Genomic DNA, 13,025 nt, shown 5'->3' on the forward strand with positions numbered 1-13,025 from the left:
GTGAAGGGAGGAGGGAGACTCACAATCATCCTAATGAAGGGAAGAGGGAGACTCACAATGACCCTAATGATCTAAGAGGGGAAACGAAGAAGTGCTGCTGGGAAGGAGTTGAGGGAGAACGAGGCCAGGGTTTCAGGGGGAAATGGGGAAGGGTGAAAAATAAACTTGTTTCAGATTGGCAGGTGATAGAGATCACATTCTTATGGCTTGATTGTTGTGGAATCTGGCTATATAATATTTTATGAAATTAGTTGGAGTTTGGTATCTCCAATTCTCAAAATGTTTTTACTCTAAAGACTCTTGTGTCATAGAAAGTTGACGTTTATCAGTAGACTAAGAACCCTTTCTCTTGAGTTTTGGACTCCTTTTGGTCCGTACTAGCAAGCTAGCACTTGAATACATCAGCCCTTACATTGTCAAATGGTGGCCCGTGAAGCAGTTTTCTGGCAGCTTCAGTGTGGCCTCTTGTGTAACTGCCCCGTCACAGTCCACAGATCTATGCAGGAAGGCATAGCTCTTGGCGTAGTAGTTGGTAAAGAATTGTTTGAATTCCAGAACGTGTCAAGGAATCAAGCGACAGAACTCTAATGACAATCAGATATGAAGTTTGAAAGAAATTTAATGAATGTTTCTGCCCATTATGCCCTTTGTGTTCGGATATGATAAGAATCAGTATTTCAGAAGTTAGCTTGATGGCCAGAGGAGGGATGTGTAGTTTTGGCATCTACTGGGTGTTAAATCACTTAAGCTAGTGATATGGGGAGTAGTAGGAAGATGGACTGTGGGGAAACTTGTCAGAGACTGCTGTAGCTATGCCCTTCTCTTCTGTCGATAAGATGGGCCTTCCCACCCAGCTTCACCCATATTGATGATAATCTGGCCTTGCAATTAAATGCAAATAATATAAGCATATATATGTATATAAAAATCAATACTTGTTCATTCCCATTTGCAAAAGATAGCAAAAGTGTGACTAATTTAAAACAGTAGATAATTTACATGAGACTTTGGAAAAGTTTTTCATTTGTTTAGTTTATGATTCGTGGTAAAAACAAATGTATAACTTCCTAGAGGTTCATAATGTCACAATAAAATGAATTATTCTATGGATGCAAAGCCCCAAATCAAGGGGGAATGATGGAGACAATGGAAAGTGCTGGTACTTATTATTGTGGTCTGAGAAAACTTGGATAGTCAGGAAATGATGGAAGCTTACTAAAGTAGGAGAAGAGCATACTACTAATTCACGTATTCTTTAATGATAATAAAAGTAACGATTTCTAACATGTATTGAGCACTTACTGTGTGCAGGACTTTGCTAACTACTTTACATGTATTATTTGATTTTCTCAATTACACGTGTATGTGTGTTCATTCATACACGTGTGTGCGACACATGTGAGTGGGCTTTCTTTCAGGATAAGGGAAAAAGAGTAGTAGACGTGTTGGCCTAGGCTCTTTGTTGTCACTGGTAATAACCGGTTATATGAATATGGATGTTGCCTTCAGAGTTTTGAGTCTGTTTAGTCACCTATAAAAGACAGAATAGGACTAAAATATTATGTTTCTTTTCCAGCTCTGTACTTTTTGACTATAAAAAAGTTATGGAAGAGTCATTTGTATTTAGTTCAATCCCTAAAGAAAGCTTTCCAAGAAAACAGGCTGTAACTAAAATTATGAATGGGAGCTTAGAGATATGTCTCATTCTCACAGGTTCCCAGAAAGGACAACTTTCAAGTCAGATTGTATTTAGAAGATGTAACTCAATTAGAGAGCAGGCTGATTTCTCCTGTTATGGGCTTCACTGGCTACAATAAATGATATTAATACCCTTAATGATTAAATAAAAATAACAGTGACAATGAAAGATGACTGATGATTCGCTTTGGGGAACTGTTTGGCTGGCTGCCTGAGTCCTGTGCCAGGAAAGAAGCTGAATATATTTTAGCATCATCCTCGAGGCTAGGAGGATAAAATTTAGGATTTCAGGTAGTTGCCTGGAACAAGAATATAGGTCATGGAAGGAAATGGCTTTGAGGTTAGTTGAACAGAGGGGTGGGTTGTGTGTTGAATTTGCAGCCGTCTTCCTGCTGCCCTTAGATATTGCAATTTTAAAGTGAACTCAGGAGAATTGGTACATTATTCAGCATCGAGTGACACAACCTGATGTCCTAATAATGGTATAATAAAAATTAACAATGTGGGAAGAATTAGCAGAGAAGGAACCCTTTACCTTGTGTGATTTGAGGATCCTAAAGGCTTGCTTTTCCTAGACATTTTGTTGGCTGATGACTTCCCACTGCCTGTCGAGTAAGTTTGAAATTCTATGGTCTGGTGTCCAGGGCCCTGGCTTTCTAACTTGGTCTCACACGACCCACTCTTTACCTTCTGGTTTATTCTGTGGAGCTCACGGTCCTCTGCCTCCTGTTATATTTATACCGCTGTTCACACTTTTCCTTCACCTGAAATAAGGAGAATAATAAGCTCTAACATATTGAGTGATTTCCGTGTACTTTGTGCTAACTGCATGCATTATCCAATTTAATTTTTCTCAAACTCTCTGAGGCAGGTAGTGTCATTGTTACCATCATCATCCATCTCATCACCATCACCTCTATCATCTCCGTTTTGCAAGTGAGAAAACTGAGATTTAGTTTAAATAATTTACCCAAGATTACCCTATTAATGAGTGGTAGAGTTAGGATTGCAGCCCAGGTGGCCTGTCTCTAGAGCCCAAATATTAAAAACCATATTGTGCCATTAAATACCCTTCTTTACTGCCCTCTCCACACATCCAAGCCCAGTCCATAGCATTTCCTGCTTTCCATAATGAAAAATAATGACTTCTTCTCTGAGGTTCGATTAGGTTACTTGACAGTTCTGTTTTGTATTAGTATACTTATCTTCTCTCCTCTGCTGCTTGGAAGCCTGGGTTTACCTGATACTTGTGTCTCCACTTTCTTTTGTTTTTTATTAGGATTTATAAAGTGTTTGCTGAGTTGGCAGATTACCTGGCTATCTGTAGATTTGACCCAGGAACTTTTTTTGGGGGTTCTAGTTTATATTTTAAAGATATTGAGGACTTCTGTTAAAATGCTAGTATTTTGTCTGGAAGTATTAATAGCTTAAATAATATTAGGTATTTTAACCTTGCATGCTAATGACTGTGTCTCTGGTTTTTCAAGTAGAGTTGTTGGATCACTTCTTTCTATCAGGTCATATTTTATAAACAGTATAGCCTAAGCGTCATGGAAAGAAGGTGATCATACAGCATGGAAAATTACTGACCCTCCCTCTTCTTTAGTTTCCTTCTCTGTTAAATGGAGACGGTAATCCCTGCTTGTCAGGATTATAAAGCAGATTAAATTGGATAATTCATGCAAAAAGCTGAAGTGCCAGAGATAATGGTACATCTTGTTATTTTTGACCCTTACCTTTGAATCTGACCTTCAATTTTGAATTACTAGCTTTTTCAATTGTGCACTATTTGTTCATTTTAATTTGCGTTTTGATTCAAGTTGTGTGGGTCCAAGATCACCAATAATAAGTGGTAGAGTCAGGGTTGCAATCCAGCTAGTTCAACTCGAGAGCCCAACTGGGAAACCCCAGCCCCATACCGCCTCGTGAAATCCCAGGCCGTACTGAGCTGCCCACGTGCCCGGTTGCAATCCATCACATTTCCGTGCTTTTTTGTAGCAAAAAGTAATGGTTCTGGGGAGGGGAAGAAGGTGGAGTTGTTGCTTGGGTATAGAGTTTCAGTTTCACAAGATGAAGGAGTTCTAGAGATCTGTTTACACAACACTGTGAATATAGTTAACACTGTTGACCTGTACACTTAAACATGGTTTAAAGGGCAAATCTTATATTATGTGTGTTTTACCACAAATTAAGCAAAAAGAAATGGCTCCTTCTTTTGAGTTCCTGTAAACTGTTTGTACCTTTATCATTGAAGAACTCTAAAAGATTGTCTATTATTTCTCTTGCGACATGCTTTTCCCTGCTTCCATAAGCAACACTGCTCGTAAAGTCCATGTCCTTTCTTCTGTCTATGTAGGTGCTTATGTAATAGTTGAGTTTCTCTTGTTGAATCTGGTGACTTAATACTTGAAAGTTTTAATTTAGAGATTATGAGTACAAAGGTATATTATATAAGGTGTAATTGATATGGTTCGCTTTCACTACTGTGTTTGTGTATCACTGTGGGTTTCTCAACATGAGCCTTGAGGATATCAGGGAAAAAGAAGAATAACTGGCAAGTTTTCTTTGCTTCTGTGAATCCGGGATGAGAGCTGGTATCAGAAAACTGTATTCCTAGGACATTATTTGATTCTGAATGATTTGGGTACCTTCATTCTACTTTGTGTTATATAAGATAATCTATAACTTCAGATGTATAGACTATCGTAGAGTCTTTTTAACCATAATTAATTTCTCCATGAAGTACCCAGAAACTTGAGTATTCTATTGTTATCTACCTCCTATTTTCAAAAGATTCTGAGATGGAAAGCACATGCAAAAACAATGTAAAATAGTAGAGTTAAGAATATAGACCATAAATGTAACTACACCTGGGGTAGATTAATTGTTATAGTTGACACTGATTTGAATTTACTGGCAATGAAAACAAAACAAAATAAAGTTCAGATTTCATGATTTATTATATTTGGCAGAAGAATGCCTAAAACATCATTTTTCTTTTCACAGAAATGTTGCTAGAATAGAACTTGAAGATTTTTTTCCCTCATGAATTCCTGTTTGCAAGATAATTACTAATGAGTAATAGATATTATCATTGATGGAGGTTTTGTAATAAACAGAGATGCTCTTTGGGTATAGACTTTGTTAATAGCTGAAGCATAAATGCTAAATCAGTGAAGATATTCTCAGAGTGAACAGTATGACTGAGTTAGTTTGCTTTTCATTTAGTCAACAGCCTGCTTAGTGCCTACTGTTTGCCACATACTGTGCCAGACATTGGGAATTAACAAAAAAAATTGTCCTTGAAGTACTTAGTCCAGTGGGGAATTAGGTAGGCAACCAGATTATTAGAATATAGTGTGCAAGTTGCTATAATGGAGACACGTATCCAGTACCATTGGAGCCCAGTGAAAAGGGTATGTCTTCCTGGAGTAGTTGGGAGAAGGTTCTAACGATAAATGATGTTTGAACTGATTCTTGAAAGTTTGCCATGGGCCAGCCCTGGTGGCCTAGTGGTTAAGTTCAGCACCCTCCACTTTGGCAGTCCAGGTTTGGTTCCCCAGGTGTGGGAACCCATGTCAGTGGCCATGTTGTGGCGGTGACTTCCATACAAAAAGAGGAAGATTGGCAGCAGATGTTAGCTCAGGGGGAATCTTCCTCAGCAAAAAAAAAAAAAAAAAAAAAAAGTTTGTCAAGTTGAAAGGAAGGAAGGGGACATTCCTTACAGAAAGAATGCCCTCAGGTCGTGTAATTTATTTTAGCTAGGAATTCGTACAATCTAGAAATAATTAACATCCGCTAAACTTTTCAACTCAAATGTCATATGTCTTCAATGGACTTTTGGCATGTACTTGCGTGCAACGACTTCATGATTAAATTCTCTCCTGTGCCTACAGTGTGAATATTCTGGCATGTAGTCAAAGGCCAGTAAATACTGGATGGATCAGTGGATGAAAGGAAGGAATTTGTAATCCATATTACAAAGTATGGATGAGGCAGAGTTGTCACTGTATTAGGAAAACTTGGAGGTTGATTTACATTTTCAGCCAAATAAAGGAACAGTCCTTTATTTATAGAGGCAGCAAGGGGACCTAGAGATAGAGCCAGTGTTTTCCTCAGAAAATAGTTTGGACTCTCATGAATTACCTGCACAAACATTTAACTTGGACTCCAGAGTCCTGCCCTAAACAGCACAAAAGGAATGAGTTCATGCTAAAAATGTTTAAGGGCAGTTATTACCAGCTAATCACAACATCCCTAAACTTTAGCCAGGCCTCTGTGGAGTGTCTGATTTTAAATAGAGCTGCTTCCTCATGATCCCTGTAGAATTATTAAGCTGTGCAATATATGCCTGAGTAGCTCAGAGGCTTGTCCCGTGGAAGGGGTTATTTTAGATGCTTGGTGAATGATTACCAAGTGCAACTTCAGTTTTGATGTATTGATGTTGAATGAATTTTCCTGACAATAACTAGTCATCAGGCTCAAGAAGACTTCTTAAGACTCTTTTTGTTCAGGAAAATGCAGAGCTTTCTTCTAACCTCCAGACTCGTGTCTCTGCCTGCTTGACTATTCTCTTGGACGTCTCATAGGTATCTCAGACCTAAACAGGGCCATTTAGAAATCTTGTTGTTCACCACCTCCTCCAGATCTGCACCGCCTTTTGCAAAGTGCCCTTCTCATTAAATGGATCACCATTCACCTAGTGACTCAAGATTGAAGCAAAGTATTTAATTCTTGACATCCTCCCTCAGCCCTTAAGTCTAATCCATTTCACTTAATATTTCTGACGTCTATCCACCTTTCTTCATTTGATGTGCCATCAGCCTTGTCCGAGCCACCATCATTCATTTGAACTACTGCCCTGGGCTTCTGACCAGCCTCCCTGCTTCTACTTCGGCTCTTTCTCATCGGTTCTCCTCATAACACCTGCAGTAATCTTTGTAAAACATAACTTGATTATGTCATCTCATGCTTACAAGCCACCAATGGCTTCCCACTGCACTTTAGATAAAATAAAAAGTATTTACTCTAGCCTACGTGACTGGGCATGATATAGCCCTGCCTCACCTCTCCAACTTTATCACTCTGTCATTCCCTCTCTTTTACTTTTTCTCCAGCTGTGCTGACTGTCTTGCAGCTTTTTGATGTGCCAAGCTGTTTTCTGCCTTAGCATCTTTCCCCTGTTCCCTCTGCCTGGAATACTGTCATCCACTTTTTACCTGGCTCACTCATTTTCAGGACTCATCTTAATGGTTACTTTTTCCTAAGAGGTCTTTCTAGACCATCCAATTTAAAGTTGCCCTCTGATAATCTCTATCAAGACTTAGAATTTTAGAAAATTAGTTTGTTTCATCTGCGTCTGCCCCACCGTAATACGATTGTCCACGGGATCACATCTCTTTGGCTCCTCACTGTGCCGTGGCGCACAGTGCTTGTACAAGCGTGGTGCTTCATAAACATTTGTTGAACGAAAGACTGCTTCGTTAAAACAAAAACTGATCTAGAAAGGAGCATCTTGGCTTTCTCTTTGCAGTGGGAGCAGGGCTTGCATCTAATTCCTGTGGCACTGTTTGCAAACTGCTTCCATGTGAGCGTCTAGTAGAGTACTAATGGAAAGTCAGTTATCTGCCATTTTGCCTTGCTGCCAGGAAAAAAAAAAAAAAAAGCTCTGTGGCATTTTCAGGGTTTGTCCTTGGGAGGCTAACAGACTAAGTTTAGGTCCTGTTTTTGCTCCTATAAAACTGTCCAACCTTGAGCGAGTTAACCGAGTTCTCCTAGGTCTTTTTCCCTATATGTAAAATGGGGAAAGTTGCATCTGTCCTATTGGCTTGTTACGAAGATTACATGAGATTATGTATTCAAAGTGCCTCATACTAGTGGCATCTTGTAGGAGTTCTTATCCTCTCTATATCACAAGAAATTAATAAAGACAGAGAAAAACTCATTTAACTTACCTTGTCATCTTATGGTTCTCATTTAATGCATAATCATACCCAGGGGCGCTAACATGAGGGTCAAAATCAGTGTAAGAGGAAACAGTCCATCTCTAGGGAACAGATAAGTGATGATGGGCTGGTTATTTAATGGTCAATAACATGGGCTCCCTCAGAAAGATATACATGTAATTCTCCTTTGCCATATCCCAGAGTGGTTGTTTAACCTTGTAAAGTTGTGATAACAAATAAATACTAGATATTTTCCATTCTAGTTCAGATAGGCCATAGGAAAAGAGTTTTCCTATTTTAGATATTTCTGTGGGGAAGCCTTGGCAGTACCATTGAAAACTCTGAAGTCCAAAACTCTTCTAATTATGTTGTCAGCTTTGGGCGATAATTAAAAAATTTAAAATTCTGAAGACAGGTTGTTGGATTGAAATGGGTTAGATTAAAATTGTAAGTGGTATATATCTACCACCTACTTAGGCATACCAGTCTGGACGCTCAATTGAGTTTAAGGGAAAATGCTTGAGTTATATCTGTCAAAATCATCAAAAGTTAATTCTCTGACATTAAGTCAGAATAACTCACCCACCCTTGCCTCTATTAGATTTATTTCACTGGATGTCATGAGACAGTAACTGTGGCAAGGGGAGTTGATTCTCTATAAGTCAAGTCATCTGGAGAGCTAGGGGCTTGAGCATTAAAAGTTCAAGACCTTTGCATTTGCCTGCTCGAATATTGACCCAGGCAAGGAGCTGTGTTGTTTATTTTAGGATAGGTATGATTTACAGTGTTGCCACAAGGGGATGGACAGGACAGTTACTAGATGGAAGACATTTATTGACTACTTAATATAATTGTTTAGAGCATGGGGACTTCAGGGAGGCCAAGGGAACAGATAGGAATTCCTTCTGGGGCTCTCACACTCTGCCATGTTCTGTGGCCAAAGATCTCACCTCATACCCAAGCTGAGTATGTTGAAAATGTGTATGATTGATTATTTGGGGCGTTAGCCTAATAACATTTGAACATACCTGGGAAAAGCCGTGGCCAGCACTGCAGAAGATGTGTGTATTGACAGTGGTGGGTTTATATGAGCACTGATGTCTAGAAATCTCTTTTAGCTTATGGTCAGCTTCTCACTGCAAACCCAACTTCATAAACCTATAGAGCTAAACTGAGACTTGTGGCCGCTCATGTTAGCATATATCTTGAAGGAGTGCTGTCATCTCAGAGAGGGACAATAAACATTTGCACTGTTTTCAGTGTTTTTAGAAAAATTTTTGTTCTTTTACTCTTAGTTGTCTATCAGAGTGAGTAAAAGTTGATGATGTCTATCAACGGTCTGGTCGTTGGGTTTTCTTTTGGTGTTTTCTGTTCTGTGTCTGGTGGGGCTGCAGTGCTCTAAAAAGAAATTGGGGCGATGCTTTTTAAGCAACTTCTTTTGACCTTTTGTTGAGTAGAATGGGAGCCCGCCATTAAATGAAGAAATAATGCATTACCTCTGCCAAAATGCAAGCCTGCAGTTCAGAGCAGGCCACCTCAATGCCCCAATGTAGGACTTTAGTTTCTCTCCCCCATTAAACCAATTTGATGTTTAAATGACTTTTGTAGGGTGTTTCAGTTTAATCAGATGCTGAAAATTGGAAACAAGTCATAAGAGAACCACAGTAGTATTCTTTGGTCTGCTTATGAGTTGGCCATAGCAGCCTGTTGTGGAATGTGACATCTCTCTTCCCTTTTTTTTTTTCCACAGAATGCTATGAACCTACCCCCTGACAAAGCCAGGTTACTGCGGCAGTATGACAACGAGAAAAAGTGGGAGCTGATTTGTGATCAGGTAAGAAACAGTGATGCTTTCATCAGGAAATACTGTAAGAAGAGAACCGGGTGTCCTCCCTTAAATATATTAGACTCTTTCTAAGTGACACATGGATTTCCGTTTTGTATTTTTTTCCTCCCCAAAGCCCCAGTGCATGGTTGTATGTCCTAGTTGTAAGTTCTTCTAGTTCTTCTATGTGAGCCACCACCACTGCATGGCAACTGACAGACGGGTGGTGTGGTTCTGTGCCTGGGAAGCGAACCTGGGCTGCCAAAGCAGTGGGAACGCCGAAGTTGAACCGCTAGACCATCAGGGCTGGCTTGTCTCTTTGCCTTTCTGTTTCTTATGAGCAAAAGAAAAGTTAGAAAATGACATCTTTTATTCTTGAATTATTTTAATTCTCTCCTTTATTTTCAAATATTTGGTAGTTAGATTTTCTGTGCAGTCTGTTCAAGTGGGCAAACCAAATTCAGATGATCTGGTTTTCTGTTTACCCTACGTAGCAGTTTATTCTAGTTTAGTTGGCTTTCCTATGTGTGTATATTAATGTATATTCATGCAAGAAGGTGAATTGTTTATATAGAAACCTTGCTTGGGTGGATGAAACATTATTTCATATTTTAGCAGTTCTCCAGTTGTTTCATTTTATTGTTAACTCATTATAACAAATTCATGCTCTTCAGAGGGTTATAAAATAAAAAGTGAAATTCTCAGTACCCTCCAAATTCTGTATCTTAAAGATCCACTGGTAAGACTTTGAAGTATCTCCTTCCAGTTTTTTAAAAAATGTTTTTCTTTAAAAAACAAAAAAGATATGAATGCACACATTCTTGACTGCATCCATTCACTGGTGTATATGTCTCTGCCTCATTCTTTTCAATGATACGTAGTATTCCGTTGTAATTGGTAGTCGTTTTTTTTGCATTTCCTTCCAGGTCGAGGTACGGGCTATAGTTGTTTTAAACCTTACAAAGGTCATAAAGTTGAGAGTGGGCTCCGTGTATTAGCTCTTTTATTTTGTGCCATGAGCTTCAGGGTAGTTGTGTCCCTCCCACCCCTGCCACCCTGAAAATTTCTGAGAAGTGTGCTAATTCCTCCTGGCACAGCTCGCTTGGTCTCTACTGTGGGGACAAAATGTGTCAGGGGAGGAGAGGGGTTTTCTGTTCCCCGTAGGTAAAGGGTCCGTGTTCCCTAAGAAATAGATGCCTGTGGTTCACATGGAGCTTCTGAAGTGCTCATTGTGTGTTGTTTTACCTTAGCCCCTAAACTGAAACAGTAATGAACTGGGGGTAAAATCACCCTCTCTTTTCGGTGCTATGTTTGAGCACCAAGAGTAGATAGAAACTGAGGAAGCTTACTGCTTATGTGACCACGATGCAAAAGAATAAAATTTTGCTGACATTTATAATCCCCTTCCTTGAGAGAGTTTTTCATGAGTATTATCTAAACCTCTTACTGCAAGGAACAGTGATTTCATGATGCCATTGAACAAAGATAACAGGGGTAATTAATGTAAAGGAAAGGTAATCACACAAGTGAGGGAGGTCCAAGGTGGGTGGAAAATTCTACAGATGCCAGATAGGATGGCGCAGAGAGCACAGGCAGAGGGAGCCTGCCTCGGTGGCCCTTGGTTAGCACCGTGAGCAAGGGCTCAACTTCCTTCCTTCCTCAGACTTGAGGGATTCACTGGCAGCTCAATCTGTCCTACTCCTTTCTGGCTTTATTGAATTATTTATTTTTGCATCTCCAACATGCCAGAAGGGGAAGACTGCTAATGATGGAAGATTTCTAAGAGCTGTTCTCTTCTCTCAGACTGAAAGTAGCTTCATAGGGTTGATGGTGGGGCTTAGGGGATCTTGAGGCCGGGGCGGGGGCGGGGGGGGGGGGGAGGGCAATTGGTTATGTAATTATGTGTCTGATTTTCACATCGTCAAAGTTCAGGTGGTTACTGCCCTTAAATGTTAATACGCCGGGACATGGAGAATTGAGCCACTTCCTCTGTTCCTCTCTAGCAGTCACTTCAATATGTGCTGAAAGCTCCAAACTAGAGTGACTTCCATCAGTTCTGAGGGGTCATGGGGGATTTGTTAATAATAGTGAAATGATAATAGTAACTATTATTGTTGCCAGTAGCTAGCATTTAGTAAGCAGAATCTTTTTCTTTGAGGAAGATTAGCCCTGAGCTAACATCTGCTGCCAATCCTCCTCCTTTTGCTAAGGAAGGCTGGCCCTGAGCTAATATCCATCCTTATCTTCCTCTGCTTTATATGTGGGATGCCTGCCACAGCAGGCTTAATGAGCAGTGCATAGGTCTGCACCCAGGATCCGAACCCGTGAACCCCAGGCTGCAGGAGCGGAACGTGCGAACTTAACCGCTGCGCCACCTGCACAGCCCCTAGATTGTCTTGATAAGAGCTTTGTGTTTAATCTTCAAAGCAGTCATGCTTATTAGTATCTACATTTGACATTTAGGGAGAACGGAGACTTAGAGATTAAGTCATGCTCAGGGTCACACAGCTGTTTGGTGGTAAAGTGGCATAGGTGGTCTGATTCTGGAAGATACGCATGTTCTGGGGTCTGTACTCGCTACTACTGCTCTCTAACCACTACGCTCGACTCCTTTCCTCACAAAGTGCTCAAGTGGGTGAATGATATACTAAAAAGAAAAAATACGGCTTGTCTCAGTGTCTCAGTCTTGCATTCTGGTGTTCTTTCCTGAGAGGGAGAGAAAGCCAGGGAGCTCCAGCACAGCTCTGAGCCTCGCCTACCCATGTCCCCACTGTGGTGAACGATTGTTTGTGGTTAGATGTTAGTCATTGTGAGAATTGTGGCCAGCAGAAAACTAGACTTTTTGTCACATATGGGTAACCCAATAGTGTGTCTCACACGTGAATATTATTTCTCTAATGTGTGTTTGTGAAGGAAAAGATAAAAACCATGAGCCTAAAGCATCCATAATGTACTGTTCTTATTACAAATTTAATTTATTGGTGTTTATTGAGTGAATGTTAATCTTATTTGTTATCTACATGGACCATGTCATATGTATATACATATGTATTTGGTACCTAACCTATATCTGTCTATGATATCTCACCTGATGGACATTCAAAATATGTTTGCTTTTATGATTCCATTTATATGAAATGTCCGGAATAGAAAAATCCACAGAGACAGAAAGTAGATTAATGCTTGCCAGAGACTGGGAACAAGAATGGGGAGTGACTGCGAGTGGGTGCAGGTTTCTTTTTAGTGTGACAAAAATTACACCAAATTACATAGTGGTGGTAGTTGCATAGCCTTGTGACCATATTAAAATTGTACACTTTAAAAGTGTGAATTTTGTGATATTTGTTACATCTCAATGAACAAGACATTTGCTTCTACAGCAATCAGAGATAGGAAAAGAAGAGAACCTCAGAGAAATGACTAAATGTTTCTGTGGATCTTCTTTGGATCCTAATCCAAACAACCTAACTATCAAAAGACTTTTGGAGAAAATTGGGGATATTTGATTAGTCACTCCAAAAAAATTATTAGATGATTCCAAGAAATTATTGTTGACT

General features: G+C 39.8%; 1 protein-coding gene across 8 annotated transcripts in view; it reads left to right on the top strand.

Moving 5' to 3' along the window:
• Window positions 1-13,025, top strand: part of FMNL2 (formin like 2) — a 291,924-nt gene that overhangs the window by 158,214 nt on the left and 120,685 nt on the right. For all 8 annotated transcript variants that reach the window (XM_046658831.1, XM_046658832.1, XM_046658830.1 and 5 more), the window contains exon 2: window positions 9,394-9,477. In XM_046658831.1, the coding sequence (XP_046514787.1) occupies window positions 9,394-9,477 (84 nt within the window). The remainder of the gene's footprint in view (window positions 1-9,393; window positions 9,478-13,025) is intronic.

This window comes from Equus quagga, chromosome 4 (assembly GCF_021613505.1).
Source record: "Equus quagga isolate Etosha38 chromosome 4, UCLA_HA_Equagga_1.0, whole genome shotgun sequence".
Classification (NCBI taxonomy): Eukaryota; Metazoa; Chordata; class Mammalia; order Perissodactyla; family Equidae; genus Equus; species Equus quagga.